The sequence below is a fragment of the Cebus imitator genome, unplaced genomic scaffold, assembly GCF_001604975.1.
Source record: "Cebus imitator isolate Cc_AM_T3 unplaced genomic scaffold, Cebus_imitator-1.0 Scaffold125, whole genome shotgun sequence".
NCBI lineage: Eukaryota > Metazoa > Chordata > Mammalia > Primates > Cebidae > Cebus > Cebus imitator.
The window spans coordinates 376,531-404,176 of NW_016107440.1; the positions used below are offsets into that span (position 1 = coordinate 376,531).

At 37.5% G+C, this 27,646-nt stretch overlaps 1 protein-coding gene and 1 long non-coding RNA gene across 6 annotated transcripts in view; one reads left to right on the forward strand and one right to left on the reverse strand.

The window, feature by feature from the left end:
• The window catches only part of PPP2R2A (protein phosphatase 2 regulatory subunit Balpha), a 78,305-nt gene that overhangs the window by 24,105 nt on the left and 26,554 nt on the right, over positions 1 to 27,646 (forward strand). For 4 of the 5 annotated variants that reach the window (XM_017540381.1, XM_037742665.1, XM_037742664.1 and 1 more), the window contains exon 3: positions 21,254 to 21,351. In XM_017540381.1, the coding sequence (XP_017395870.1) occupies positions 21,254 to 21,351 (98 nt within the window). Of the gene's footprint in view, positions 1 to 21,253; positions 21,352 to 22,250; positions 22,322 to 27,646 lie in introns of all 5 variants that reach the window. The other variant, XM_017540383.1, reaches the window with a different exon arrangement.
• Positions 6 to 21,247, reverse strand: LOC108312455. Its single transcript, XR_001828639.2, has 3 exons — positions 18,915 to 21,247; positions 15,936 to 15,942; positions 6 to 16 (listed from the first exon to the last, which is right to left on the reverse strand). It is a non-coding gene; the product is annotated as an uncharacterized LOC108312455 (long non-coding RNA).

Genomic DNA, 27,646 nt, shown 5'->3' on the forward strand with positions numbered 1-27,646 from the left:
TCGGCTTCAGAGACAGCTGTCTTGACATGGCAGAAGGGACAAGGGCTTTCTCTTGGGTCTCTTTTAATTTATAAGGACACACTAATCCCATTTATGAGGACTCTACCCTTATTACCTGATCACCTGCCAAAGACCTCCCCTCCGAATACATCACATTAGGCATTAGGTTGCAACATGTGAATTTTGTTGCAACATTCAGTCTGTAGCAGCATAAAGTAGTTACTTATTGCAGGCCAGCTAAAATACCCATTTTCCTTTGAGAAGATCATTTGTCTTGAAACTAAGACACAGGATTAAGGGAATAATGGCTTTCTTTGTTTTCCATCAGTAATACTCATCCCCTGTTAATAGTAATACAACATTTGTATTGTAGATGTAGTGCTGTGCTGCCTCTGCCTACCCCAGGGGTCCTTCCTGTCATTCTCCCTTTGCTTGCTAGTAGGTCCAGCCACAGGAGCTTTCTTGAGGGCTTTGAAGTTGCTCCTTTTATTCTCAAACATACTTTCCTTCCTAATCTTGACTACCCTGTGTGAATTAAACTCATTTCCCTTCCAACTCCAAGAGAAATGTACATTTAATGTTACCTGTTTTTAGAATATCCTTTGTATTATTTGAAATGATGTTGTTTATTGTTTGCTTGCTTATTGTATGTAGGCTGCTTCTTTCTAGTTCGTGAGTTTCACAAATGATTCGGAAATGAATCCTGATTCTTTTCTGTGATGTTCATTCTTAGCTTCTGTAACATTTTTAGGCATGTGACAGTATCTGGCATTTAATGGGCATTTGTTGAATGGATAGATATATTCTGCAGGTGTTTTCATGTGTCATCTCATTTTAAAATATATGTTAACTTCAGGTTTTTGTTTTACTAAATGTACACTTGTTGTTCAAAATAGGGAAATGCAATAAGCTAACAGTTAGTACCACTTCCCAGTTTTTTGAACCAGTAAAAGGATACCCAGACAAATCCTCATAGTCACACAAGCTGGTATATGCATTAGAGTATAGACCAAACTACTTTAAAGACCCGCATACACAGTGGTTCAAAAAATTAGCTTGTTCCTCTTTCACGTGACTGTCAGTGGTACACAGGGGTCTGAAGTGGATAAGCTGGTTTTGCCAGAGATTACCCAGGATTACAGGTTTGTTCTGCTCAGGGTCTTGGTGTATTGCTCTTCTGTGCATGGTCAGATCTGGCTCAAATCTGTGTTCGAACCCATGGGGGAGAGAAGAGAGAGAAGGGCAAGGAGGTGACAGAAGTTTCATTCATAACCCATTGTTTAGAACTTGGTATAAGAGAATCAAAGAAATGCAGCCTCTAATTTCCTGTTGAAACTCTGTGTGTGTGGTTCTGAGGGGGAAGTGGCCACTCATAGGAACGATTAGTCTGCCTCAGCTAGCAATTCTTATAACTTTTACTCAGGACTTTTTAACTCCTTAGTTCAGTCCTGTTTCCTTCCTGCTTCCAGTTTAGTGTGAAAGCCTTATATAGGATCCTAATTCAAAGAGTTCAATATTTTTTATGACATGAAACAATTGGAAATTTGAACAGTTACTGGATATTTCATCTTAAGGAAGTGCTTTTGATTTTTTTAAGGTATGGTAATTGTATTTGGTTATATTGAAGATAGTGGTCTTTTGATTTTTTGGTAATTGTGTTTAGTTATATTGAAAATGGTGGTCTTTTAGACATCTTTCCTGAGGTATTTATAGGTGAAATAATTTGATGTCTGGGATGTACATGACATAACGTGGCATGGGTTTCTAGATGAAACAAGATTGGCTATGAATTTATAATTGTGGAAGCTGCATGATAGGTACATGGGAATTTATACTGTGCTCTTCTGCCTACTTTTGTATATGATTGAAGTACTCTAACGAAATGTTTAAAATATTAGTTTATACCAATACCTCCAATTTAAATTGAATACCACAGGGTTATTTCTTACTTCCCTCATTCCGTATTTGTGTCTTTTGGATTTCACAGTGAGAACCTTAGTTCCCAGCCCTGTAACTTTTTTTTTTTTTTTGGTCAGAATATAAAGATGGGCAGAACCTGGATCTTTGATAACATTAAGCCAGTGAATTAACTAACCCTGGGTTTATTTGCCATGCCTTGGGAGATTTTATGTGAGATGACAATTTTTTTATTGTGCTAAAATACACATAAGGTTTACCATTTTAAAGTATACCATTCAGTGTCTTTAAGTGCATACAAATATGTTGTGTAACCATTACCACCATCCGTCTCCAGGACTCTTTTCATCTTCCCAAACTAAAACTCTATACGCATTAAACAATAAGTCCTCATTCCCGTCTCCCCAGCCCCTGGCAACCCCCAGTCTACTTTGTGTCTCTGTGAATTTGACTCGTAGATGTTTCCTATTGGTGGAATCCTACAGTATTTTTCTTTTGTGACTGTTAGAGCATGTCATAATTTTCTTTCTTAAGGCTACATAATACTATGTATATACCACATTTTGTTTGTTCATTCATATGTTGATGGACATTTGAATTGCTTTCACCTTTTGGCTGTTTGAATAGTGCTGCTATGAACATTGATCTTCAAGTATCTGTTCAACTTCCTGCTTTGAATTATTTTTGGTAAATAACCTAAGAAGTGTAGTTAATGTATCATCTAGTAATTCTGTGTTTAACTTTTTAGGAACAATCATACTGTTTTACATAGCGGCAGCACCATTTTACATCTTTACCAGCAAATACACAAGGGTTTTAATTTCTCACTAATCCTTTTTTTTTTTTTTAATAAGAATTTTATAGTTTTAGGTCATTAGCCCTTTGATCCACTTTGAGCTAATTTTTAATATGATGTAAGGCCGGGGTCCTTTTTTTTTTTTCTTTTGTGTGTGGATATCCAGTTTTTCTGACTCCATGTTTTGAAAAGACTGTACTTACCCCATTCATTGGTCTTGGCAACCTTGTCCAAAATCATTTGACCATATGTGCAAGGATTTACTTCTGAGCTGTCTTCCATTGATAGAACCAACTAGGATGGATTTTTCTGTTTATGCAAAAAGTACTTTAGGGATTTTGTTAGGAATCAAGTCTTCTAATCCATGAACATGGAATGTCTTTTCATTTATTTATGTCTTTATTTTAGCAATGTTTTGTAGTTTTCAATGTAGAAGTGTTTTGTCTCCTTGGATGAATTTATTCCTTAGTATTTTATTCATTTTTTATGCTACTGTAAATGGAATTGTTCTCTTAATTTCCTTTTGGGATTGTTCATTGTTAGTATGTAGAAACAACTGATTTTTGTGTGTTGATTTGATATCCTGTATCTTTGCCAAGGTAAGTGATTTTATTCCCTAAGTGCAGTGCTAAAATGTTTGAAAATCACCTTTCTTTCAAAACCTCCCCTGGAAATCTGGTGAGATCAGATTTGACCTTTAGGCACTACGCCTTACATGTGCTGTACAGGATAGCTGCTTCTCTTGCTTATATCCTGTACAGCCATATGTGGTAGACATATGTCTGCTTAACGTGTTTGTGTGTGTCGACTCTCTTCTTGTTCTCTTGTCAGCAGAAGACGAAAAAACGGAATTGTGATTATTTGCAAACTCTACACTTTGTACTCCAGGGTATCAGATCAGAAAATATGTTGCTGCCTGATTAAGTTTTTGTTGATTCTTCCCCTCCTATCCTTTTCGTTAATATTCTCAGGATATAGAGAGAATAAGCTATTGGAAGAAGGTAAAAGAAATACGTGGCATAGGGAAAGTATTTTTTTTTTTTTAATTGTTAAACCAAAAGTGGGTATTTTGGCTTGTGAATTAAAACACTGCTGGTACTCTAACTTATCATTAGTCTTAAGTATTATGTCTGTTCCACAGTGGTAAGTGCCCACTGCTGGGAATGCAGTGGTATGTACTTGTTTACAACTCTGTGTGGTTAATTCATCCTGTCTGTGTGATTAGTTCATACAGCTGATCAGCTGTGTCTCTCTGCCTTTTAAGATTGTAGGTATATTGTTAGTGTTGTTATGCTCACTAAGTTTTGTAATGTTTTAAACTGAACCAAGTTTGGTGGCATGATTATTGTTATTATTTTAAGAAATCAGCAGTTTCTTAAATTAACATGGCAGAAAATATCCTGGGAATTGATGGTGTAGATTAAAACATCTTTGTTTTATCCAACAATAGAGTTGAATTATATGGCTAGGAGCACCAACAAGCATTTCCTGTCACATTTATCAAAACAGTCTTTTAAAGAATGTGTAGAGGGCCTTACTTAAACAAATAGCTGTGTTGACTTTGGGAGGAGGATGGTTTCCTAAGCCCATGTGTTAGACAGATGACACACTGAAATGACCAACGAGCATAATAAGGAGAATTCAGTATCCTTGGAAACCCTGGAAAGGTGCCATAACTAAACTAAAAAATTTTAGCAGGAAACAGTACAGACAAGAAACATTGTGAGGGAAGGCCTTAGTGTAAATGTGGTTGTGCAGCACTTGTAAGAGTAAGTGACAGGACCTGCTTTGAATTGTCAGAGTTAGAACTGAAGGGGGAGCCACAGTACAGGACAGTGGTTCCTGTATTCTGAAATGGGATTAGAAACTGAATGACTCTTACAAAGATGAATATGACAAGTAGAGAAGGCTGGCCACTCATGGTGGCAGGAGACACTGGACCACCAAGCACAAAGTTGAAACTCTGCCCCCAAGTTTCCTTCTTTGTCAGGCAGCCTCTCAGGTGACCCCAGTGATCCCTGGCTTCTGGTATTTACATCTCCATGTAACCTCCTCCCTTTGGGTGCGTCTAGACCTCCAGTGACTGGATTCCACAAGCTGGGCAAGATGCTGGGATGCTCCTTCGGAGGTTAGGTTACAGAAAGGTTTTGGCATTCATGTTGGGCTGCCCTATTTCACTTGCCAAGGGAAGCCAGCTACCATGTTTGTGTGGTCCCATGTGGAGCTCACGTGTCAAGGATCTGTTGTGTCTGGCCAACAGCCAGTGAGTGACCTGACGCCTGTCAGCAGCCAGGTGCCCGAGCTTGGAAGTAGATCCTCCTCCAGTCAGGCTTTTGGATACCTGCAGCTTTGTGAGAGACCTTGAACTGAAGGCACCTTGGCTAAGTCACACCCAGATTCCTGACCTTCTGTGAGATAATAAATGTTTGTTGTTTTAAGCTGCAACCTTCGGGGCAATTTTTAAGGCAGCAGTAGAGAATGAACACAGGAAGTAACAATGTAAACATTTTCCCTCCTAGGTCTGAGATTTGAACTTGGTTCCAATGTGTATTCCGGTTAAACCCAGCACAGTTCCCAATATTACATAAACACCAGGCCTTTTTCTTTAAAGGTGCATACAGAAAATGAAGGACACATACTTATTCAGTAGGTACTGTAAAGGAGGGTGACCAGTGTGAGCAGTGACTTCCCATGAAATAGGCTTGCTGCGGGAAGCAAGAGAAACTCAAGTTTAAAGAGCAACTAATTAGTTGCTCTGAGAGACCAACAAGCATTTGAAAGTATCAGAAAGCAGGAAGCAGTTCTTAAGTGAAATTTGTGATTCTTAACTATGGGCTCTTTGGAGTCAGGTAGTAGCAAGGTTTTAGAAATACTCCCACAATACAGTGGGAAAAGGAAGTTGAAAATTGTAACAAAAATATAAGGAACACAGCATTGGTTTTTATTCATTTTCTCAGTTGCATTGCTACAGAGCCTATTTCAGGTGCTCAGCAGCTGTGTGTGGCTAGTGGCTACTGTGCTAGAGAGTGCAGAATAAAACATTTCTATCATAGAAAGTTCTGGTGGACAGTGCTCTGGCAAAAGTGTAGAGTGTCTTCCAGAAAACTCTGAGGGAAAAAAACTATGATAAACTAAACTAAGAATCCTAAATTGATGAAGTTATCCTTTACATTGGCAGTGCAACAAGATGGCATTTGATAGGTGTGCAGGAACTCAAAGTATATCACTCAGGTACTTTACTTGGGGGGAAAAAAAAAGGACTTAAATACATCCAGCTGAGTAGTTAGCGTCTCAAAAGCATGAAAAGTCAACTTCAGCATTGTTTAACTCTCTGTGTCCTGTTTCCCAGAGTAACTCAAGACTAACATATAAAAGTAGGAGAAAATCTTCATCTTTCACAGTTATTAAGAGGATGCCCTTCGTAAGCCAGACTTCAGACTGTCAGAACGGTGGTTTCAACCTAGACAGTTCAACTCTAGAGCTTCCCCTCTCCTGACAATGATAAATAAAGCCACAGGAAGTGGCAGTTTTTAAAGACATTAATCCATTGAAACCACGTTTGCTGAAATCACTAAAAAGTCTCCAAGTTACCCAGTTTCATTCTCAGCCCTCCCTTTACTTGATATTTAAGAACCTTTGGATACAATTCATCACTGCCTCCTTTTAAAAACACGGTCTTTGCCTAGCTTCCAGAAAATTTCTTCTACTCACCAGTAGTTCCTGTGCAGTCTCCTTTTCTGCCTGGTCTCAAAGCTCAATCCTTAGCCCAGACCTCTGGCTTTCTTTATCTATGCTTATTCACTAGGAAATCACATTTAAGTGTCATGTGACTTTAAATGTCTTCTCTGAGCTGATGGTGCCCTAACTATATCTCCTTTTCCCTAATCTGCTTTCAGATCAATCTAGCTGTCTATGTAGAAAACACAAACACAGTTTCTTTTACAACACGCTTCTGATACATATTAATATGTGAGTTTTTCGCTGTACATCAAGCAATCAGTTTTGCAGCAGACACCTGCTGGGTCCCCTCCACTTCAGTTCCAGCAGTGTCTGGAAGTAGCATCAGATTGCACAGGTTGAAGGGGCTTAGTCCCACAAGACTGCCCTCTACTTTTTCCAGTGCCAGTTGGAAGCCGCAGGTTAACTGTACTTCTGACCAGTCTTGGGTATGTCTTGGTCAGTGACGTAAAAATGGACTTATACAGTTGTATTTCCTGTTCAGATGCTGTTAAATACTTCAGTTAAGATGAATATCTGCCTATTAATGATACTAGGTGCATTCAGCCACATAAGTACCTGGACGTTATTCTTAGCTTTCATCTGTAGCTGTCTACACTTTATCAATTATCAAGCCTTGTTTTACGTATTTTGGAAATGTATTTTAAAATTTGTTCACTTCTGACCCCTCTTTGTCCTCTGTTCTTTAATTTCTTCATTTGTTAAATGAGTGTATTGATACAGCCAACTTAATAGGTTTGTTGTGAGGATTAAACACCTAACATACAGTATGTAAATTTCACTTATTTTTATTTTTGAGACAGGGTCTCACTTTGTCACCCAGGCTGGAATGTGGTGTGGTGCGATCTTCGCTTACTGCAGCCTCAGCCTCCTTGGCTCAAGCCATCCTCCGATCTCAGCCCCCCAGGTAGCTGAGACTGCAGGTGTGTGCCACCACGCCAGGCTAATATTTTCTTTTTTTTGTAGAGATGGGGGTTCACCATGTTGCCCAGGCTGGTCTTGAACTTCTGAGCTCAAATGATCCTCCTGCCTTGGCCTCCCAAAATGCTGGGATTATAGGTGTGAGCCACCATGTTGGCTTGTTATGTAAATGTTAAATGTTGCTGTCTAATGATACCATATTTTACTGTTACTGGCTCAGGTCACTATCATTGCTTAACTGGGATTTCTGGAGTAACTCCAGATTGGTCTCCAGTTTTCCCTTTGCTTAGGTTCCTCCCAGTTCGCAAGTCTCCTTCACTTCAGTTTCAGCAATCTAAGGTGCATGTCTAATTGGATTACTCTTACTTAAAATTCCCATTTGGGCTCCTTTTTGACATTGGAATAAAGTCTGTCAAATTGTTTTGTAACATACCTTAAAGACCTTAGCCATTTTCTCTAAATATTCTGCCCCTTTGTTTTCAGTTTGTGGGTGAACTGGAAAAATTTTGTCAGGAAACAAACTGTTGGCTGTGACTCTACCAAGACTATAGACAGACAGTGAAGTGCTTTCTGATACTTACAGCTTGGCCATAATAGTCACAATTTGTGAAGATTTTGGGGAGATATTAATAGCTAGATACCCATTCTAATTATAAACCTTAATCAGGCATACATAGATGCAGGAGTTTTATGCTGTGCTACTTGTTTGTATAATCTCCTTGAGAAACTATTTACACTGTGTTTAATAAGGCCACTGAATGAGGTGGCTTGCTTTGTGAAGTTAATTATTAGCCAGTTAAAAGTTGGGGAACATCTAATGAAGATGATAATTAACTTTAAGGTCTAGAATGCTCAGTTTAGATCTCTTCTTTCTTATATAACAGTTATATACCAAGGTTTATTGTCTGTTTAAAAAAGCACACCTGTAGGCTAAATGTATTAGCAGCTGTTTATCTTTCTGTTCTTTGTTGCAGTAGGATATGTTTCCATTCCATTTTATCCAGACAGGATAACAGATTATCCAGGAACAAGTTACAAAGAAGGGAAACTGGTTCCAGGACACATCTCTGGAAGTTACCTTGTGGACCTTGATGTTCATGGCAGCATTACAATGCGGGTTCTGTCTGAGCATGATATTTTGGCCAAGAGACATAGGAGTACAGAATCCTATCCTTGACCAACCATACTTCTCCCTGAGGCCTCTGGGAGTGTACATGCAGACGGCAGCAAAGCAGGGCGATTTACTTGCTTGGTCTTTAGCTTCAGACTCTAGTGAGCTCAGTGGGACCATTTGGAGAACTTTTTTACCTAGGCTAGATAGACTGGAATAGGCTGGAAACAGTGAAGACTCACTTCTGCCTTGTGTTACAAAGCCTAAAGGTGAGCAAGCTGCAGCTTACCAGTGTGCTCACCGTGTACCCCTTTTATTTAGGTTCATTCATGCGGGGTTCACTTCTTTGTGCTTATTGCTTGTTTAACCTTCAAAGCAACTCTGTGAGTGAGTTATGTAAAGGTGAGGAAACTGAGTCTTTAAGAGTTCAGGTTACTTTCTTAGGGTCATACAGGCAGTGGGGAAGGTGCGGATTTGAGGCTCTGACTGTAGGCCATTTCTTTTCAGATGTGGCCCTGAGAATGTGTTAGAGGCGTGCTATGATCCCTCAGCCCTTGGCAGTGGGTACCTGAGTGGGGTCTTAGTTGACCAGAGTGCCTGGGCAGACAAGAGCAGCTCCATCGTCCCATTATAGTGTGTTATGTAAACATTAAATGCGGCGTACGCCCTGACATGAGGAAAGTAGAAGCTCACTGGCCTGCTGAACTCAATCAGCGAGAGGGAGCATTTGCCCCTCCTCTTCTACTGCTGCCCTCCCTTCGATCTCAGGTTACAGGAATAAGATAGTTAATCCCAAGTAGGGAAACAGCGTTTGAAGAGTATTGAAGGGAGGGAAAGGTTGGAACCTGCTTCAATTGGGAACAGGTGAACAGGCCAAGCCTTATTCACTTCTGAGGAGGAAGGGATGCCTAAAGTACAAACCGAACTTGCTCTTCAGGGTGTTAAAATAAAACGTTCTTAAATCCTGAACATCACACATTTCCGGGAGGAGTATCCTGCCCTTTGGGAAAAATAGCAAGAACTTCGAGCTCCCTCTAGAGGCCAGCAGTGATAAAAGAGCGTCATGTTAGGGAAATCATTGTACCTGAAGCTAAGCTACCTTTCAGCAGGAAACTATCATTTTATATATACAGTAAAATGTTTTCTTATATTGGAAATAAATTGGTGCCTCTGAAAAGAAATTTGGGTTAATCATATTCTAATTAGGTGGGGGGGGTCAATTGTAAAGTTCATTTACTGTGTAGAAATATAGCTGAGAAGATCATGAAAATGGATCATGTGTCCTAACAAAATAGTATATTATAACGTTGGAACAAACCAGATCAAAACAAGAATCTGATTTCTGTGCTGTTTTGTGCCGGAATGTTTTGGCAGTGGACCCTTGAATTGAACAGAGATAAAGGTGATCGACAATACCGGCTGTGTTCCCACCCAGTCCTCCCCCTCATCTGAACAAAACCAGTGAGTACCAGAAGAGTAATATTAGGAAATGCAAGATGCAGGCATATGTTCAAACTTCTGAGTAAGCTAACATATACAGTTTCTTAACTTTTAGAGTCTCTTGTTACCAAATGATTCATCTATTCCAGGATAGACATTTTAGTCATAACCACAGATGTCAAGGAGTTAGTTATGGGTTTAACCCTTTACTGTATTTAGTCTTTTTGTTCTTAATATATTATAAAAGTTGCATTCCCACCAGGAGTATGTGAGAGTAATTGCTTAATACCTGCTCTAAGTATTGCCTCTTTTTTAAAAAAATCTTAATTATGGGAATGGTGTGTAGTGGCATATCATATTTCTACCTTGTAGAAATCCATCTATTATCAAAGTTTCCATGGTTATTTTTATGCAAATGGCTATCACATATTTGTTAACCTGGTTTCCCTTTCTGGTAAGCCATAATTCCGAATGTTTTATTTTGTAAAATTAGGATCAGATGTGCTTTGTAACTTTTTTAAAACTCTGTGGTACATTGTGGACCATATTCTTAGAGATCTGTTATTTTTTTTGTACTGGCATGTGCAAGTACACATAGCTGGACAGCAGAGGAATATTTACTAGAATAATAATGATTCCCTCAGAAGTAGGGCTAAGAGTGATGATTATCCTTTTTCTACAAAGTAGTTTATTTGTCAGATTAAAGAGTGAAGTTAATTTTAATTAAGGACCTATGTTATGATAATCTCATTACTGCAAGTAATCTTTAAAAATCATGTTGCATATAAACACATCTGATACACAATTTGCAATTTGCATAAATCTGCTAACTGTTCCGGTGGTGGGATTCAGGGTTTCTTAACACTTTGCTTTTTACGAGTTGGTTAATTTATAGTGATCACTGTATCATTTTTTATGAACACAGTACTCTTAAATACTTACATATTTAGATTGCTGTAAAACTTTTTAAGTACCTTTGTTGCAGTACTGATTTTAAGGTTATTGATTGATTTAACCATTGGCTGTTAATCTTTAGCCATTTTATCATGGTTAGAGAATATGGGCTTTATAATTTGATTTCTTGGAGTTCTTCTGTACGTCAATGTATGTATTTAATTGCATACCTTTTTAGAAATAAATAAATACTTTTAATTTGGTATAATTTTTCTGTGTGTCTATTTGTCAGTTGTATTTTTTAGGCATCTATCCCTCTCCCTCCCAAATGCCATCCCTTTACCTACCCTGTCTTCTACTACATTTTCATCAACTCCTTATTCCTAGTAACCCTGATAATTGTAAAGTTAAAATCTGTATTGGGCATAAAAATTTATGACTGTTACATCTTCACCATACCTTTTATCTCCTTACCTATCTACCTAGTATAAAACCCCTTTTTCCTATTGAATTCTTTTAAAAAAAAAATTGACCAGTCATTGGGGGCATTAGCTGTATTTATTAGGTATGGGCCCAGTTGAATAGCTATTTGGCAGTTTGCAGGATAGTTTTGAACAAGAAAAATTGTTCCATGGTCTGCATAGCTTACAATATACTGCCAAATGTTCATGATACTGGAAAAAGAAACTTTATTTTCTAAGCCTAAAAACTGTTCACTTACAAAGGGTTTTTTTGGGGGGTGGGGGGGTGTGGAGGCCACAACTTTAATGTATGTACAAAAGGCTACGGTGTAAATCAAGGGAAAGTTATACTTTGAAATGTTGTGATTTTTTTACAAAGAATTCTTTACAACTTTGCAAAATCACATCACTACTGCAGTGGTGCTAAATGGGTTTTAAGTTGCTGGTACGATATACCCATGTGAGTCTACATTTAAAACTGAACCTTTCATGTTGAGTACTCTGCATACTTTGTCATCATGCCTTGACTACTTACATTTAGTCATCGTGTTTTCAAATAGCCCTGCCCTGCCCCTTCCCAGGACTGCATCCATACTTACATTAGAACACTTGATGTTATTCCACAGGTCAGGTCTTGGTTACTTTTTCTCCCTCTCTTTGCTTTATTTTGTTTTGATTATAGGGTAGTTCTTCAAGTTCTTGATACTTTCTACTACAGTATTAAATCTATTAGTCCTGTTCAATGTATCTTTGATTTCAAATAGTATGTTTTTTTAAATTTTTAGTCACAATTTTGCCTTTCATCTTTTATTTCTTATGTTGATGATTGATTCTTTGTTCTTTTTTTTTTTTTTTTTTTTTTTTTTTTTTTTTTTTTTTTTTTTTTTTTTTTTTTTTTTTTTTTTTTTTTTTTTTTTTTTTTTTTTTTTTTTTTTTTGAGACATAGTCTTACACTGTTGCCCAGGCTGGAGTGCAGTGGTACAATCTCGGCTCACTGCAGCCTTCACCTTCTGGGTTCAAGTGATCCTCCCACATTCAAGCCATCCTCCCACCTCAGCCTCCTGAGTACCTGGGACTGCGGGAGTACACCACTGCACCTGGCTAATTTTTTTGTATTTTTGCTAGAGACAGGGTTTCACCACATTGACCAGGCTGGTCTTGAACTCCTGACCTCAAGTGATCCACCTGCCTTAACCTCCCAAAGTGTCATTGCAGGCGTGAGCCAGGGTGCCTGGCCCATGATTTATTCTTGATCATATGGAGCATATTTACGAAAACTGTTTTGGTCTGTGGCTGCTAGGACCTTAATTCTATCATTTTCGTCGCTTCTAGATCTGTTTACACTGGTTTATTTTTCTTCTGATTATGGGTTCTATTTTCCTGCTTGATTATATTCCTGGTAATTTCATATTGGAAACCAGGCAGTATGAATTTACATCGTCAAGTGTTGGATTTTGTTCTAGCACATAGTTAAGTTACTTGGGATAGATTTGATCATTTCCAAGGATCAAATGTTTGTTTTAAAACTTTGTCAGGACAAGTTTAGTCTTTAGTGTTGATTTAGCCTGATTACCAAGGTGTCATCCTCCTGAGAACTCTACCTGCTGGTGGGGGTTTCTCTCCTTTGGCTGGTGGGGACCCTAATTTTTCAGAGCCCTCATATGTCGCTTCATATATGTCCAGATCAGTTTTCAGCCAGATTCTAAGTGAGCCACCCGTAGATACATTTTTTTGGGGTACTCTGCTTTATGTTGTAGCTGCTTTAATTTTCTGCTCTCTGGATTCTTTGTAACTCACCATGCTGTCTTTGTCCTTGCCATCAGTAAGGAAGAGCTACTAAAGGGATCACTTTCTTTTCCTTCTCTAAGAGTTAACAGTTCTCTACCCCACACTGTCCGTTGTCCAAAAAAACAGTTGTTTCATATATTATTTTCAGTTTTCTAGTCTTTCACAGCAGGATAATAAACTCAGATTATCTTAACTTCCTCATGGCCAGAAATGAGATTCATGCCATTTAATTTTTTTTGTTTTTTGTCTTTTACTTTAACCTCTTGAAAATAGTAGTAGTAAAAATTACACATTTTTATTGGGTACTTTTTCTGAATACCTTTGTTTATATAGTTTCATTGTTCTTTGTTAATCTTTGTCTTTTTACTGAAATATAACAAAAAGTAGAGGAGACTGATTACCTGGTAGAGCTTTTGGGGGAAGTCAAATGTCATTTGTAGAAAGATAAGATTTATTATAGTCAACTTGATAAGAGCATTTTCTTCCAGGTATGAACATTTAATTTTGTATTAGAATACTACACTGGCAGCCCTGTTTGTTTGCAGATACTTGCTCTTTACACAAATGCAGCCCTTTGTGACAGTAATTGGAATGTAGAATTTTAAGAAATTCATGGAATTTTTGTGAACCTCATGGTTATCTTAAGATTGATGCTATTTTGTGTTGCATGAAATAGATAGATCTGGATTTTCAGAGTTATTTGCTACAGCAATGTTTAGAATGTTTTACCCTTTTAAATTATTACTATTTCACTGTCAAGCCTAATTATATTGAGGGAAATATCAGCATCGGGTTTGTCAGCATCTGAGGAATAGAACCTAGGTCAGCTGTTTAAAGTGGCGCTTTCAGGAATCTATAAATCAGATGGTTAAAAAAAAACAGGCCAGGCACGGTGGTTCACGTCTGTAAACCTAACACTTTGGAAGGCAGAGTCGCGAGAATCTCTTGAGGCCAGGAGGTCAAGAGCAGCCTGGCCAACATAGTGAAACCCTGTCTCTACTAAAAAATTAGCTGGGTGTAGTAGTGCACACCTATACTCCCAACTGGTCGGGAGGCTGAGGCATGGAGACTTGCTTCAGCCAGGGAGCCAGAGGTTGCAGTGAGCTGAGATTATGCCACTGCACTCCAGCCTGAGTGACAGAGCAAGACTCTGTCTGCGGGGGTAAAAAAAAAAAGATACAAATTGATACCAAAATACCTTTAAAAAGGGAAAAAAAATACTTAAGCAGTTCCTCTCGGTTGTTTCCTCCCCTCCTTTATTTTTATTTTTTGAAAACACGGCTTTTGCCTGGCCAACATGGTGGAACCCCGTCTCTACTAAAGACAGAAAAATTCACTGGGCTTGGTGGCAGGTGCCTGTAATCTAAGCTATTCGGGAGACTGAGGCAGGAGAATCTCTTAAATCCAGGAGGTGGAAGTTGCTGTGAGCCAAGATCATGCCGCTGTACTCCAGCCTGGGCAACAGAGCAAGACTCCATTTCAAAAAAAAGGGGGAAGGTCTATTTACATATTGACTTGGTCTTTATGTCTTGTAATTCATGCTGTAGTAGTTGTTGTTTATTTTGCCTTAGGATACTCCTTCGGTTTTTCTTAAACGTTTACTGAATCCTTTACTGATTAATGCTTCATCTGTAGGGATTGCAATGCTTTCTCTTATCAGCCATGTTAGGAGGTAGAATTTAGAATGTGTATCACCCAGTGCCTTGAATGTAGCAGATGCCGAATAAATATTTAAAAGTTTTGTTGTAGGGACAGGCAGTAACTGTAATGTGATCATTAATAAGTAGTATAAAGTTGATGTTTGGCTCTAAATATTTTACTGAACACGGACATTTTGACAGTGAAAAAGAGGCAATAAACTGAATAGTTATACATTATCCAGAGATTTATAGAATTCTGTGCTGCCACCTTATCTGTATGGTGCTAAATTTGAATCCTGGCTCTGACAGCTGATCGCTGTGTGATTTTTCTCAGGCGGGTTGATCTCTCAGGGGTTTCTCTATACCTTGAAAATGATATGCATGTTACAGTGATGTTATAAAGATTAAGAGCGAATAAATGCCTACTTGGTGCAGTGTTTGGCACATTTTGGTTGTAACATCTGTATATGCTTTGACATTAGTTTGAAATGACTTTGTGTTATTTTAATGCCAGTATTCAGTTATAATATAAAGCAGTTTCACAAACATTTTCTGCAAAGGGCCAGATAGTAAATATTTTCAGTCTGTGCCGTCTATTCACCTTATAGGCATAACTGTGTTTCAGTAAAGCATTATTTATAAAAACAGGTGGTGGACCACAGTTTTCCAACTTTGTGTTTGTTTTTTTGTTTTTTTTTTTTTTTGGTTGCTATTTTCATTTGGCACCTTTGACACAATGTTGTCTTACCTATTGAGTATTTCAGATACCTTCAGCCTTATTAAAAAATTATATAGGTGGCCAGGTGTGGTGGCTCACGCCTATAATCACAGCACTTTGGGAGGCTGAGGCGGTCAAATCACCTGAGGTCAGGAGTTCGTGGCCACCTTGGCCAACATGGCGAAACCCCGTCTTTAGTAAAAATACAAAAATTAGCCAGACGTGGTGGTGGGTGCCTGTAATCTCAGCTACTCAGAAGGCTGAGGCAGGAGAATTGATTGAATCCAAGAGGCAGATGATATTGTGAGCCGAGATCGGGCCACTGCAGTCCAGCCAGGGGTAACACAGCTAGACTCTGTCTCAAAAAAACAAAAACAAAATTATATAGGTAATACAGTTATAACCCTCTTTGCACTAATTTTGATTGGTTTCTTTCAAGTCATTTATTTGAGACATAGTCCTCAAATGGAATTATGAAACCAAAGAGTAACTTCACAAAGTGCCTCACAACAGAAGAGCTGAGGTATTTAGAGAATGCCAAGACTAGTAATAATTTAGTCATTTGATAGATAGTGATTATTAATTACACCCATTTATATATACAATTTATTAATTTCCCCTTGCTGATTTTTATCCTGAGAGTTACATTTTTGAACCTTTGGCTGTCTGTGTCCTATTCTGTTTATTATAGTACGCAAGAAACAGAAGATAGGTGACAAGAAAGGAACAGCCTTATGAAGTAAAAATGGACCAATGACACTGTTGTCATCCCCACTACCAGCTGCTCGTCCATTCACAAAAGAAAGCAATTATTTCACCTTCTAAGAGTAAAACCTGCCTGGGTGCTGACAGTTTAGAAAGAGCGGGTGGGAAGAGTCAAGAATTTCATTCTGTATAATAAATTATAAATCCCTTGCTTTGTATTAATAGTATATAAATTTAAGAACATTGCAGTATTTTTTAAACAAGAGATTCTATTATGCCTTTTAAATACTGTATTTTTGTTGAACAATTTGAAAATCAATATTTTTCTAAAATTGCTGAGTTGACTTAAAGGTTAGTAGGGGAGTGGACTCATGTTCTGAAAGGAGGTCGTCCCTTTTCAGTAACTGTATTAGAATGTTCCTTTTAAGATTAATTAATACAGACATATATCCTTGTAAAATAACATTGTAATTGGTCATAGGACAGATTATTTTCCTTTTAAAGAAGTTCTTCTTTGGCATTTTGTTGGTGGTGGTTTGTGAGGATATAACTCAACTGATATGCTGTACTAAGCCATGCATAAATTTGGTAGGATACCTCTGACAGTGATGTCAGTTTTTGCTTTTAAAAAACATGATAGTTATTCTGATATCAAGAGTACAGCATTTGCAAGTATTCATAGCTTTCATTAATTGTTTTAAAACTAGTATCCAAGGAATCTAAAATTTTATGGCACACTTACATTTTCAGCCTGCTCCTCTGGGGGCAGTCTGTATTTGTATAAGACAGTTGTGTCCCACACCTAGAGTGCATTGTTTAAAGATGCAGAATTCTCTTAGTTCCAGCATTCTTGTGTTTGCCGTGAATGTCAGTATCCACTCTGTAATGTTTTAGACCTATGCTGTCCAGTTCTGGTAGTTACTAGCTACATATGGGTATCAGAACATGAGAAGAATATTTTCTAGGGTAGATTATTTTCTGCAAACCTGGATACCAGTATTTGGCCAGCCTTGTTTGGGTATAGCATGAAATGGTCTCCTTGTTTTCAGGACTTTTCTTCCTCACTTTTTGCATGTCCTGGCATTCCTAAAAAGCAGTGATGTTTGTATGGCACACTAGGATACACAACGTGGAGGGTGCTTACAACTAGAGCTTACAGATGTGGGTGCTCTGCAGCACCAGACAAGCCCATGCTTCATTCTTGGCACGCCAATATGCAGTGGCACATACGGTACAAAGCTGCTTCAGAGTGCTCTCCATAATTCATTCTTGAATGTTTTTCTTGGTCTATGAGCAGAATTTGAATTCATTCTCCCTTATTATTCATCATTTTAATATGTCATATTCCCAGTGAGACTTTGTAAGACCTTGGCATTTCACAACTTTGAAAACTTTCAAAGAATCACCCCTAAACTTAGAGATTTAGTGAGTAATTGTGTAGATGGTCTTCTGTTTTGTTTTAGGGAGAAAGGAGGAAGAAGGAACACCATGACATAGCGATAGATTTAAATTCTGTTTCACAAACCAGGAAAATAGTTTTCCTAGTAGAAATATGGTTACATTAAATAAATGTGGTGTAAAAATCTCAACAAGGAGACCACGAATCTGCCCATCTACCTCCCCCAAATGAAATTCCTCTACACTATTCAGATGAACAGTGACTTAGTTGGCAGTTTCTAAAACTTTCTGTTTATTGGCTTTTGGCAAGATAAATAGTAACAAACACCAGTGTCTTAAGAAAATCTATAAATTGGTAATCCATTCACCCAATATGTATTTCCCTCAAGGATTTTACAGCGAGTTGATTTTGTGGTGTAAATCTTTGGTTCTTGTTCTTTCCTGATGTCCAGCCACTTGCTATTTGGGCCAGTTTTTTCTAGGATTCCTCACCCTACCCCTGGGTGCCTTTTAAAATTCTTTATCCTTGCTACAAAACGAGTTCACTATTAAACACGTACCATATCACTTTAAATAGTTCATTATAAAATAATTGCTCCTGCCATAAGAAATGATACAATATTGGAGCAAATATCTTGTTTCTGTTAGATCTTGCAATAAAGTCTTTTTCTTCTCCCTACACACCTCTCACTTTGCTCTTCCATTCACACGTTCAGTGATTACATTATAACCAGTTGTGTGAGGCCATCTCAGTTTGGAAGATTGTACCTACTGCTTTAACACTTGATTCTTGTTCTGTCTTTTCATAATAAAATAGATAAGGGCTGGGTGTTTTGGTTCGTGCCTGTTCAATGCAGGAGTATTGCATGACTCCCAAGAGTTCGAGACCAGCCTGGGCAACATAGCAACACCCAGTCTGTACAGAAATAAAAATAAATTAGTCAGGCATGGTGGTCTGCACCTGTAGTCCCAGCTACTCAGGGAGCTGACATGGGAAGATTGCTTGAACCTGGGAGGTCAAGGCTGCTGCAGTGAGGTATGCTTGCTCTACTGCACTCCAGCCTGGGCCACAAAGCAAGACCCCATCTCAAAAAATAATAAATTGGCATGGAATGTGCCTACCCCTCAGTCCCAAATCTCAGTTGTTTTACTGTAATGCTGTCCTTACTGACTTAATCATCTCCAGGTTTTCTGTGTTCAGTTCACTTAAGGAATATTAGGGTTTCTTTATTAGAAATTGAGCCCACCTAGGTGTGGTGGCACTTGCTTGTAATCCCAGCAATTTGGAAGACTGAGGTGGGAGGATCACTGGCGGCCACGAGCTTGAGACCAGCCTGGGCAACATAGTGAGAGCCTGTCTTTACAAAATTTTTATTTTATTTTTTACTGGTAATAGAATTTATTCAAATGTGCCTTAATATAGGCGCTGGGGCTTGCCCGTGGTGCTCTTGATATATAAGGCCCGGACATTCTGCCAGTTTTTCTTGAGCAGTGACACCAAGAAATTGACAGCCAGGTGAATGTTATACACAAGCTCAGCGTCTGTCATCTTCACGTGACCAACACGTGAAAATTATCCAGGCATGCTGGTGCATGCCTATAGTACCAGATATTCAAGAGACTGAGATGGGAGGATCCCTTGAGCCCAGGAGTTTGGCATGGTCGCACCACTGCACTCCAGCCTGGTCAGAGGGTTTTTTTGTTTTTTTGTGTGTGTGTTTTTTGAGACAGTCTTTTTTTTTGAGACAGTCTTAAAAAAAAGCCCATCCTACACCAAACCTGTCCATCTAACTTTACTGCTTAGCAGAGAGCACAGTCAGACGAATTATGCCATGATCATTGATGTATTCCTTACTAAGTGTAAACTGTAACAGCTCATCTACCTAACGAGGAGTTGTAATTAATTTAGGTGAATGGAATGACTTGGAACTGCGAAAGAGAAAATAAGTAACGGGCACCTCGGCCCATTATTCCACTGAGTTGAACAGGAGATTGAGTCTGGTATTGGTTTCAGATGTGAGCGTTTCACCAGGCTGAGAGCACATTCTAGAGTTCAAAGATAGGTATTTTTGTTGCAGCATGACTTTGTATTAACTAGTTCATTTGGTGGTTAGGCAAAAAAGCAAATTATCAATCCTGTAAGGAATATTGTCTGAGTTGGACTTAGGAGAAAGAATTTGTGTCTTCACAGTGATGTCTGTGTGAGGGATTTGAATTTAAAGATAATTTTGACTGTTATGTTTACCTTGTTATTTGATTTTAGAGCCTAACCTTCAAATAAAATTTGACAATTTTTTTTCTCTGCTACTCTTTGCTCCTACTTCTCTCCCCAGTAATGGTCTAATGTGCTTCCAGCGTGGGGACTTTGTATGTTTTTAATCCTTTATTCACTGCAGAAGTCAGTAGTGTTATCAAACGACTTCTCCGTACTTACTAGTGTTTGATTTTCCATGGTTGTCCAGTATATTAAGTTGTATGCCTTTTGTGTTACTTATGTAAGCAGTGAACACATTAAGTTTATTTTTTCCTCCTGGTAGCTACTGTGGTGTAGCCAGGATTTTTTTTTTTAAACCTGGCAGTGAGGTGTTGTCCGAACAGTCTGAGATAATGTGCACATTTTTATGAGCACTTAAATATATGCTGTTTTGTGGGAGAGCTTGTGTAACTTTCGGTAGATTCTGAAGGAGTTCAAAAAGATTAAATGCCTTGGACATAGACAATGGAGGAGGCAAATCTTTTCAAAATCTAGACTTTAAAAAATTGCTAAAAGAAAATTATGAAATGCAGTGCTGATAGGTAAATTTAAGTTTCTTTATCTTCAGATTATTAAATTCTTAACAGTGAGCTACTGTACACCAGAAGAAGGCTGTTGTCTTACAAAGCTGACATTTAAAATGCATGTTGATGGGGCTTTTCTAATTCAGCTTAATACTTTATAGTGAAGAACTTGTTAATAACACAGTGATGAATTGTACAGTGTACTTGCTCTATCTGATGCCCATTTCTGTAATTTAGAATTTTTTCCTTAAGAAAAGGGCTCTGGTGTGAAAAAAACAAGAAAAAACCTGGCAGTTTGCTTTGGTTGTGACTGTGAAGTCATCACTGAGCTGGTAGAATCCAGGTGTCATGACTGGTTCTAGTGGCCCTGCGGTGTAGGGAGCTGGAGGAGCCGTGTGCATTGAAGACACATGGCGCAAAGCATTTCTGGTATGAAAAATTGCGATCTATTTGCAGACATTTGCTTGAAGCTGTGATTTGAATTTATGATGTAAAATTCCATCTGAAAGTATTTTTACGTTTAAAATTCCCCCTCCCGGGTTAATAATATGTGCCTTTATTATAGGTGATTATTTGTGTTTACATAAACAAGCTTATCAAATGTATGTAAGTAAATAGCAAGATAATGTTTAAGGATACTATCAGATGTTTCACAAATTGTTGATTTCCTTGTATTCACAAATTTAGTGAAATATTAATAAACTAGTATTTGTTGTATTCTCTGTTAAAATAGTTTCATACTGTTTTATTCTGAGGATAATTTTTGTTAGTGGATCAAAATATTTATGAAAGAACTTTAGATTCACATTATTTCTGATGGGTGGTTGATGTACTTCAGAGATATACTTCATAGACTTGGAATGTTTAGGAAGAACATGCTAAGTTCTGAAACTAGTGAGTTGGGAAAGAAAAACTAATGTCTTTTTTTGTTTTGTCTTAATTATACAGCAGATATAATTTCTACAGTAGAATTTAATCATTCTGGAGAATTACTAGCAACAGGAGATAAGGGTGGTAGAGTCGTCATCTTTCAACAGGAGCAGGAGGTAAGTGTTTAAAGTTTAATATATAAATTTCAGTTTGATATTAGGACTAGAGCTTGTGTTGCACTGAAGAATCTCATCAGAGGATGTTGGAATTTTTAAAGAAGTGTGTTATTGAATACAATGTCCAGTATATAGACAGCTCTGGTTCTCTTAGCTTTGTATGTGTGCATGTGTGTACATGTGCGTTATGTTGTTTTGGTTTAAAAAATAACACTAATTGTAAAAAGATTAGAGAAGGGAGTGGAAAGTGGTGGAATAATCCAAGATTTTAATGGTTTTGAAGCCTTGGCCCTTCGTTATAATTTTTCTCTTAAAAACTCTGTAAAGCAAAGCTGCTTTGACTTCTTCTCAATGCTTGGTTTGCTTTGTACAATTGAGGGGTGAGAGGCTAGTTTAAACAAAAAACAGCTCAATTATTTTGATGTCATTTCACACTAATACTGTTACGGTGATTCAGATATAAAGGTTTAAATGACGATTGCATGTACATGCATGTAAAGCAACTTAAAAGTGCAGTGCTGGCTTTTTGATGAAAGAGAAACAGAATCTGTAATTAAAGTGGGCTTTTGTTTTTTTCTTACGACTTAGGCACACTTCTAAATTTAATTGACCAGATTTCTCACTAAAATTTTTTTGCTAAACAAAATTTGTCACACTCGGTTTTTGCTTATTCATTCTCTCCTTCCATTGGTAGATCAGAGTTTAACCATTAAAATCAGTTGTTTTGAAACATTCTGCCCCTATTTATAATATATTTAAAAAGAGTTTAAAGTAATGTGGATAAATGGCAGGGTTTTACCTGTCTAAGTCATAACACAGAGTTAGGTTTTAAAGGATTGTGAAATTCCTTAAATAAGCAAAGAATCTAGTAATAATACTACTACTTTGCACTTCTATAGCGCCTTTGACCTGAGGATCTCAAAGTGCTTTACAAACACTAATGAATTAATCCTCACAACACCCCAGTGAGGTAGGTAATTTAATTTTAAAAGAAATGATTAATAGTGTCTGATTAGAAGATGCACAAACACTAAATATGTCTCCTTTTATTTATTTTTTTGTTGGAAGAAAATATGAGAATAACACTCAAGCTTTGCTTGACACAGAATGGTCTCGTGGGAAGGGGGGCTAAATCAGTTTTCCATTTTTAAGTAGGCAAAAACTTGATCATAAGAATCTTAACATACTTAGAGTTCACATGGAACCTTACAATTTCCCTTTATTTAGTAATGGGGAAGTCAGTAGATCACTATATTACTTACTGGCAGAACTAACAAGCAGAAACCAGAACTTCTGACATGTTGTTTTTCAGTATTTGCTGTTTTTCATGCCAGATAACCAAAATGTGAATGTTTTTATCTAGAGTTTAGACAGATCTTCCCATAGAACAAATGTTCTCTGCCCTTGTATTTTTTTTTACTGAAAGTTAATGACTCTCTACAGTTTACTTTTATTATAAAGTGTTTGAGAAGAACTTGTAAAAATTGATTTTGCTCTAGACTTAACATTCTGAGGGTTTCAGAAAGTCTTCATTTTTAATGAGGGCATTGTCTCATTGTCAATTCTAATATACAGGTTTGTCAATTAAAAGCTAAGTTGGAATACTTTACCTGAGAATGAAGCCATTTTCATCTTCTGTGGTGGTTTATTATCCACATCAAAATCAGGTGTGGAAAAAATGGCTGGAAATTTTTTTTAATTGGGGGAAATGTTTGCTTTATGGGTTTAGTAATGTAGTCAGAGTGTTAGTATTTTTCTAAAGGCAGTTAGTAATACATGAATTTGGAATTAAAGGTCTAACATGTAGTTACTGAAATTGCTCAAACATTTTACTTGTATTAGAAAATGTGACAAAATTATTTTAGAGTAATCATTTCCCACGATTCTTTTCTGAAATCCCACTGAAGATTCTAAAGTGCCAGTATTTTAAATACATTCTCTTGTAAGAGACAAGCAGAATAACTTTTTGAGAGGGGTCACTGATGTGAAAAATAGGACTTCCTTTTCATGTGTCTCATTCTTCTTAACCATACTTAAGAATTCAAGACGGAGAGTTTTGTAGAAACTCAGATTAGTAACATGTCTTTTGAGAATTACTTAGTTGTGTAATATCAGTATGTTTGTAAGTGATAGATTAATTAGAGAGATGATGGCGATTGACTCTTTACTCCTGAAACTTGATCTTGTTACTATTAATTTGGTGTATTTTGCCTCATTAATTTTCTACATTTTAAAGCCCTGTCTTATATTAGAGCTTCTAATGTAATACTGTCTTCGGGATCTTGTCATTGATCATAAATACGTGTACTTTACAACCTTAGAGGCACCATTGTTTGAGTACCTAATGTAAGTGGAAAGTGAAAAGAAATCATCTTTTCCTAATTTGTAGATAAAATCCCAGAAAAAAAAAAATTTAACAAGGTTCTATTGCTTCATTTACTAGCAAAACTCAGATTAGGATATGAGTCTCTGATTTTTAGCTTAGTTATTATATCTTCATTCCAGAGTACACTGGTACCTTTGTTTCTTAGACTCTGATAATGGTGCTAGCCTTGTTAGCAGAGTACACTGGCATTTGATCTATTGTGGCTTTATTCTCTTACCTAGTGGCAGGGTTCTTTCCTAAATTTGACTTAACTGGAGACCAAAATATCTCCACCCACTCATTTTTATTGTCTTTACTTGGAAGAAGAAAAGATCATATAACAGCAACAGAGAACTTGGCACATCAGACTTTGCCATCTGTAACCCCTCGTGTCTCACTCATTTATTTTACCCTTCAGAAATGGTGAGTCTCCTTCCTGTGATCCTGGCTGGTATCTGTGTCCTCTTGCTGCCTGTCCATTTATTCTCCAGTCATCACATAAACTGAGTAGTCGTTCAGAGGCTCTTCGTTTGGTTTGGGTATATTTCAGACTGATAATTGTTTAATATTTTTAGCTGTCATTTAATAGCTTTTTTTTATAACTAGCATATTTGTATAGGTGTTCTGCTACACAGAATCTTTGTTGTAGAATCAGCACACCTAAAGTAATGGGCACAAAAGTAAAGTGATTTCTCTGATGTAATCACAGCCAATCACGTGGTCAGTATTACTGAGTCCAAAATTCTGATAACGAATCCAGTGTTCTTTATAGCATGGCCTGCTATAAGTGACCCTTGTTATTGTTACAGCTTCTAGTAGCTTATGACAGCAAAGTAAATGCTAGGATGTACTCTTTTTGTTAATGAAAATATTAATACAGGGCTTTTAGGGGAGGAGTCCAATCAGCTGTTACAATAAAGTGGATGGTGATGTTCTCCTGTTTTTAGGGATTTTTATTGTTTCCATAGGTGCTGAAATCAGGTGATCAGCAGTTGTCAAAATAGCTGGTTTCTTAACTGACATTAGTTTTGCTCAGATCTTCAGTTCCTGTGCTATACCCTGTAACGTAGTGTGGGCACATGGGGCAGGTTTAAAGGACAGTTAAAGTGTAAGGTGACAAGGGAGGTTGTACCTCTTTCCACTTCTTTTTATAAAATCTTTCTAGAGTGCTATGGGGCCTTTTGATTTTTGTTTTCTAGAGCTGCTGGTAACTTTCTTGGATTTCATTCCCTCTGGCTTTTTTTATTCTTAATGTGGTATTCCCAAAACTCTTTAACCGGATACAGAAGAAGCCTTAAAAAGCATGCTTTTCACAAAAGATGGATAGTATTGTTAATAGGATAGTATCTCTTTCTAAATTATATGGGGCTCAAAATCAACAAGTCTAACAGAATTTAATATAATTTATACAAAGGGATTGACTTAGTATGCTGTTTATTTAATTGAAGAAACATAATTTACTGTTTTAGATGATGTGGCAGCATTTACTTGATCTTCTGCTTACTGTGTGCCAATCAGATGTAGGCTGTAACAGACAGAAGAAAATATGGTGGAGAGTCTTGATAACTAAGGGTTCATGTGGAAGAAGATACTCATTTATTTTGTTTACAGAAGTAAATACACATAAGCTAGATGCTTATTTGTAAGCAATACAGCAAGAAGAATGCATGAGAAGCTAAAAATAAAAAAATGCCCGTAGAGTTTTTTCCAAATCAGAATTTCTATCTATAAAATAAGTTCTTTTTTCCTAGGTTTTAACTGTCTTTATAAAGTATAAATTAAACAGTCTTTAGTTTTCGGAGTGTAAGATGTTTGCATGTATTTAAAATGCAGATTTCTGGGTTGGGTGCTGTGGCTGAAGAGCCTGTAATCCCAGTACTTTGGGAGGCTGAGATAGGTGGATCACTTGAGGCCAGGCTGGCCAATATGGTGGAAACCCTGTCTCTAATAAAAATACAAAAATTAGCTGAGCGTGGTGGTACATGCCTGTAATTCTAGCTATGTAGCTGAAGCATGAGAATTGCTTGAATCCAGGAGGCAGAGGTTGCAGTGAGCCGCCATGGTCCCTTTGCACTCCAGACTAGGGGACAGAGTGAGACTCTGTCTCAAAAAATAACAATAATAAAATTTAAAAATGCAGGTTTCTATCCTGCTCCTTATGATTACTGAATCAGAATACATGTGTGTGGTGCATTCATAGAATGTAAGAACTAAAATTTATAGGGTTTTGTAGGGGTTCTTAATTTTTTTTTTTTTTTTTTTTTTTTTGGAGATGGTGTCTCTGTTGCCCAGGCTAGAGTGCAGTGGCATGAGTTTGGCTCACTGCAGCCTCTGCCTCCCAGGTTGAAGCAATTCTCCTTCCTCAGCCTCCTGACTAGCTAGGATTATAGGCACATGCCACCACGCCCAGCTAATTTCTGTGTTTTTAATGGAGACGGGGTTTCACCATGTTGGCAAGGATGGTCTCCATCCATCTCCTGACCTCATGATCTACCTGCCTCGGCCTCCCAAAGTGCTGGGATTACAGGCATGAGCCACTGTGCCAGGCCAGAATGTTTTAATTACATAAAATATTTAAAATTATGAAGGTTGAAATATTTTATCAAAATAATCATAATTGAGTAATGTGTTTTAAGTGGATAACAACTGGATTATGATATTAAAATGTCATTTCTGTGTGACAAAGTTACAAGAATTCCGAAGACTGTGTGCAGTTTGTTACCTGTGTCCATATTCAAAAGAAATGCTGAAATCTAGCTGGAGATTAGTGAAAATAAATGTGTACATTTTCTCCTGATCCAGTTTACAAAATCCCTGGGTTCGACCAGTGGACTCTTGTGGGTTGGATAATCCATGAGCCCTCAATTTATAACCCCTGGTAGTGCAGTCTCTTTTTGCCAGCTGGGGGCCCAGGTACCAGATTACCCATCCAAAGCCATGTAGTTATAAGTAAGTGATTTCCTGCTGTAGAAGACACACATCCTGACTTCCACCCCATGGCTTTGCCCACTCTCACCTGGATTATAGTAGCAGCAGTTTATGTGCCAGGCCCTCTGCCAAGATCCCTAAATCTTAATCTTCACAGCAAAATAACAAAGATGTGTGTATGATTACTGTATCTTGATGTATTAAAAATTTATAAATAAAGTGAGACTTAGGATAAGTAACATTTCCATGATCACGCTGCTAGGTAAGTGGGTAAAAGCTAATTCTGTATAAATTTAGATGAGTATTCACAATGCTGGCTGTTGACTTTAAAATGAAAAAAACTTTAATCCTGTTTGATATAATGACACTAATTGTTAAAAATCACACAGGAAAATCAGTTTCATTACTTTATACGTAATGAGGAAAGTACGTGATCCTTAGACTTCTTAGCATGAGCTATTATTAATGAGTGATCTCTTTTCTGTCATGTTGTTAGAGGGGAAAATGGACTGAGAGTTGAACAGCCTTGATTCTAGTCCTGGTATTCACTCATGCGTTTGCCCAGTCATCTCTTGTTCAGCCTTCTAGTGTCCAGATTTCTGTCCAGCCTGCCATCAGATTTTTGTCAGATACCTGTTAATCTTTTGGGACTTCTTAGGGTATTACGTTTTCCAGAAGCAGAATATCATGTATTGTTTTTTAAATATTTTTTAATGTTTAAAGTATCTGTTCAACAGGTACCTAATTTTACCTGTTGAGCAGAAATTTGAATTAGCCATATTTCCGATACAGGTTGAGTATCCCTTTTCAGAAATGATTGGAACCAGAATTGTTTCAAATTTCAGATATTTTTGAATTTTGGAATATTCGCATGTACATAATAAGATATCTTGGGGGTGGGACCCAAGTCTAAACACAAAATTCATGTATTTTTCATATACACTTTATGCATATAGCCTGAAGGTAATTTTATACAATATTTTTAATGCTTTTGTGCATAAA